This window comes from Penaeus chinensis, chromosome 29 (assembly GCF_019202785.1).
Source record: "Penaeus chinensis breed Huanghai No. 1 chromosome 29, ASM1920278v2, whole genome shotgun sequence".
Classification (NCBI taxonomy): Eukaryota; Metazoa; Arthropoda; class Malacostraca; order Decapoda; family Penaeidae; genus Penaeus; species Penaeus chinensis.
This window is the reverse complement of record NC_061847.1, coordinates 32,343,998-32,348,997: the sequence shown is the minus strand read 5'-3', so window position 1 is coordinate 32,348,997 and position 5,000 is coordinate 32,343,998. Positions and strand designations below refer to the sequence as shown.

At 35.9% G+C, this 5,000-nt stretch overlaps 2 protein-coding genes across 2 annotated transcripts in view; one reads left to right on the top strand and one right to left on the bottom strand.

The window, feature by feature from the left end:
- The window catches only part of LOC125040870 (vacuolar fusion protein MON1 homolog A-like), a 10,250-nt gene extending 10,154 nt beyond the window's left edge, over window positions 1-96 (top strand). Inside the window, exon 9 of the mRNA XM_047635640.1 lies at window positions 1-96. This exon is cut by the window's left edge and continues 225 nt beyond it. The gene's annotated coding sequence lies outside the window, so the exon portion shown is untranslated.
- Window positions 97-1,765: 1,669 nt separating this feature from the next.
- Window positions 1,766-5,000, bottom strand: part of LOC125040723 (exportin-6-like) — a 21,400-nt gene continuing 18,165 nt past the window's right edge. The window contains exon 23 of the mRNA XM_047635416.1: window positions 1,766-5,000. This exon is cut by the window's right edge and continues 58 nt beyond it. Within this exon, the coding sequence (XP_047491372.1) occupies window positions 4,957-5,000 (44 nt within the window). The 3' untranslated portion in view covers window positions 1,766-4,956.

The following is a 5,000-nucleotide window of genomic DNA, read 5'->3' as shown; positions in this document are numbered from 1 at the left end:
AATTGGACTTGGTACAGTGATTTCTATATATAAATAGAGATATTTATCATTATCAGGGAAAGTTTCATGATCAAAATAAACATTCCAGTATAAAAACCTGTATTATTTTTATCATGTAGCTCTTACTCATGTATGTGTAGTACAGGATCTTAACCTCTTGATGAAAGGTGAAGAAAAATAAAATATGTTCAGGAGATCAATGGCAACACGCTGACTTTGAGCGCGGGTGTTCGGTACATCAAGTTAAATCACCGGCTCATAGCTTTTTTGCGTGCTGCCGCGGTGTATAGCCGCACGCCACAGATCAACCAGTTTGTTTTGACGCATCATGACATGACCCGTCGGAAAGGGGTTAAGGGACAAAGATAGGACAAAAATCTTAAGCACTGACATTTTATTTGTACAAAAAATTTACATAGAAAGCTATATTTACGATGAAACAGATAGATGTCTGTTGTACTGAAAACAATTTATTCAAAAATGCAAGATTTATGTAAGGTAAAACAAGGAACAACTTAAAAACATACAATAACCATTTCACAGGTTGACTTGCAAATTATTGAAATGATACTAGAAGAAATAAACATGAATACAACAGTAAAATGCATTGCTATCTTGGAGAAGTCATAGAAAACCCTGCATCACATCTGCTTGTGATGATATATGTCTGCAACATTTCTTATAAATTGCTCTTCCTGTTTGTGTAACAATGAACTTGTGCATTTCAAAGTTAAAGAGAAAACATGTTACTTGCCTGCAAAGCAAGTTCTTTCCCACAAATTAGTGAAGGAAAATTATCAATCTTCTTTTTTTTTCTGACAAAATAAAGACATTAGTTTCTGTGTTTGTTAGACCAAAAGCCCATTTCATGACTTCAGATTTCATTATAATAAAAAAAATTAATAAAATTTTCTTTGGTCATTATTTCTTTTTTCAGTTAGTGTTGTTGTAATGGGTCATGATTTGGTCTGGGTTCAATGAAAGGAACTTCAGATGGAGAGTGGCACCACACTAATTTTGGAATACTTCCACTATGATAATGAAACCATACACCAGATTTACATGGTTAGGACATAAAACTTTTCAAGTAACTATCTTGAACTCTACACAAATTAGGTGTGGGTGTGTGGGTGTGGGTGTGGGTGTGGGTGTGTGGGTGTGTGGGTGTGGGTGTGGGTGTGTGGGTGTGGGTGTGTGGGTGTGTGGGTGTGTGGGTGTGGGTGTGGGTGTGGGTGTGTGTGGGTGTGGGTGGGTGTGGGTGTGGGTGTGTGTGTGTGTGTGTGTGTGTGTGTGTGTGTGTGTGTGTGTGTGTGTGTGTGTGTGTGTGTGTGTGTGTGTGTGTGTGTGTGTGTGGGTGTGGGTGTGTGTGTGGGTGTGTGTGTGGGTGTGTGTGTGGGTGTGTGTGTGTGGGTGGGTGGGTGTGTGTGTGTGTGTGTGTGTGTGTGTGTGTGTGTGTGTGTGTGTGTGTGTGTGTGTGTGTGTGTGTGTGTGTGTGTGTGTGTGTGTGTGTGTGTGTGTCTGTGTGTCTGTGTGTCTGTCTGTCTGTCTGTGTCTCTGTCTGTCTGTCTGTGTCTCTGTGTGTCTCTGTGTCTGTGTGTCTGTCTGTCTGTCTGTGTCTGTCTATCTGTCTGTGTCTGTCTGTCTGTGTGTGTGTGTGTGTCTGTGTGTGTGTGTCTGTATGTATGTATGTGTGTGTGTGTCTGTCTGTCTGTGTGTGTGTGTGTGTCTGTCTGTCTGCCTGTGTCTGTGTCTGTCTGCCTGTGTCTGTCTGTCTGTCTGCCTGTGTCTGTCTGTCTGTCTGTCTGTCTGTCTGTCTGTCTGTGCACATGCATATAAGACTGTTTGAATTTAACTTGTGTGTAATGTGAAAATGTATACTGAAATCTTCCTGTAGCCCCCATAACACCTATGACTCAGGTCTCCTTAGTTACATAAAGGGTTAATAATTATTGAGGAAGAGCGACAATCCATAACCCATCTTCACAATCTCAGCACAAGCAGACAAAGTAAATCAGAATATATGTACAGCTGTAACCACTTTCCCCCTACACTATTCCCACTTATTAATTTGTGTATTTTTTTTTTTCTCTTTATAAGAACATGAGGTAAAATAAATAATCTTTCTAGTATAACAGAAAGGTAGCTTATTAAGATTATTAAGAGATTTCCTACCCCACGAAAGAGACTTATATTACCCTGATGAGCTTTACCAGGCCCATTGAATTATGTTTCTTTCACCAAACCAACTCATGATTTTGCTTGTACTCTCTATGGTACTTCTGTTAGAAGTTTAAATGATGGAAAAATAGCTTCTGCAAACAAGTCTTTGGGCTGTGTCATGCACTTTGCACAGATCTTTTTTAATGTTTTTCTTTTCACTTTTTTCTTTTATAAACGTTGTTTACACTGGAACTAGATGGGAAAAGGAATGTCTATCTAATAAATTGGAATGTACACTGAAAAATATCTTATATATTTATATAACTTTTTAAAAATATGAGCAATGCCTAAAAATCCATAAAAAGATGACATAAGAAACACGGAATGCACATTCATACATAAGTTGTGTTTAAACAATTTTGCTATTTTGATAAGCATGACAAAAACCTTGTACGAATTTAAAAAATATATGATATTGATTATTTTCCTTATCTACTTTCACATTTTACAGTTTAACTCTTAAACTTACAATGCAGTATTATTCACTGCTAATCTTATTAAACCCCATTTTACTCACAAAGGACAATTCAACCCATTAAAAAGAATAACTCAACAATGATAAAGATGCAAATATTTGCTGGAATGCTCTACCTGTTACGAATGTATCCATGGAAAGCAAAGTTAATACAATATATATATATATCTACACACACATAACATGATGTGGAGTATCTACATCAATGTCTTATGAATGAAAATCTGCACAGATGATGTTACATATCATAGGTGGTGTCACAATGCCACTTATATACTTGGTTTTTCCATGTCAGAGCAAACTGAAGAAATTGTGCTTAAGAAACAGGTTGAAGACTAATTAGAATACAGAACCCAAACTATGTCCAGCTGATAAAAATAGAATATTGATATCATTAACCCCTTATACATATAACATATATATATGTAGGATCTGTTACAATATAAAGTGCACTAGGTATTGAGGGATACTTATATCAAGTGCACACACTTTCATGACTCCTCTTCACAAAATAAAGACTATTCATGAGTGCTTAAAGACATATTACATACACACATTCCAGGTTCAGTCCAAAATTCAGCAAGTATATAACGCCTGGAAACCAAGTCACAAAACTGGCAGTGCGACACCTTTCCCGGAACCAAATGTTTTCCAAGCACTTCTGTCATAGCATGAGGAACTAAGGTTTCACTTAATTAAATGAATGCACTCTAATACATACTCAAATTTTGGGTGGCTGGCATATCTGACTGTACATTGGTCCACAAAACTTAAGCACATATTTATCACATGGGTCAACGATCACAGACATAGGCTGCAGTCATCCTAATTCTTTCATTTAAGTAAAATTCATAATTTTCCTTGGCTGAATTTGCATAAAAAGGAAAAATGCCATAAGCAGAAATAGGAAAAGAATTATTTGGATTTGTAATTATACAACATAATGCAAAGTGGAAAAGATAGGGGGAAAAAAAAAGGAAACAAAGGGACGGAAACTCTTGTTAAAGCACTGCCAGAGCATTAAGAAGTCAAAAAGTTTTTGCAGATCCCTAAGGACCTTCTTTTGCCTTGAAAATTATGTTATAAAGAGGTATTTATTTTGATTTTTCTTTAATCATGTCCCTGTATCCCACAAAATACAAGACTTTTAATCAGTACAAAACTTCTTCACATAAATGCAGTCTCATTTACAACCAGATTGCTTCGACATTCTCAAACACCTAACATCAGTATTAGGACATGAAAGTTATTAAAAAAAGAAAAGAAAAGAAAAAAAATAGAAAAATGAAATCATGAAAAAAAAAAAAAAAAGAAGCAAACTATTGAATGCAGCCTTTGAAATAAATACAAACAACATAACTGGAACAGGAACTCAAACTTGGCATACGTACCCAAAGCAGCAAGTGTAACTACACGAACCTTTTGCCGAACACAAAAAACATTACCAGAAGTCAATTCAACACATCATTCTCAATACTGAAGGCAATCATAATACATTATTTTGACTTGAAAAAGCTGAATATCCTTTGGTAACTGACTGCACAGCTTGTCAGCAATTGAAGAAAAAGACAAACTTCAAATTACTGATGTTGATATTTAGAAAAATCTCTAGAGTATTTCATGCTTAAAACTCAAATCTATTACAAATCTTCCAACCCTAACAATAACCGAATAAGTCAGAATTAAAACTGGGCAAAAAAAAAAAATCCAATTAAAAAAAAATTGTCTCAGTATAAAGACACAAGTACTCTGCTTTCACTTCCAAACCAAGTTGTTCTAACTAGAATCTCTTAGTCAAGAGTGGAACTTGTCTATGAAGCAGACCAGTTGACAGAGATTACACTGCAACACATGTAGCTGTAAGCATCAAGTAATAGAGCAATAATATAGTGAAATTAAACATTCCGCACTAGCATTAGCTTGTACAATAAAGAGTTTTAGCATTTTGCCTACAGATTCAAGAGAGACTAAGTGCTAACGGTTTGGCAATGTGGAGGTGGGGGGAGGTTGTCTGCACAAAGGCTAGCTAATTCCTAGACTGTCAATATTCAGCCTTGGTTAAAGTAAAAGAAAAAGAAAAGGAAAGAACTATAGAGGGAAAAAAAGAAAGAGAAACTAAAAAAAGGAAAACCCATAAAACAATCTAACTGCTCTATTTGCAGTATTGTTTTCAGATTAAAATGCATACCTAGTATAATGAGGTTCACAAACATGACGGTTTCCCATAAATATTCCTGGATGAATACATGCACATGTTAATACTATAACTTGACTGTGCCAGGAGGTAGACTAGCATTGCAGGTTC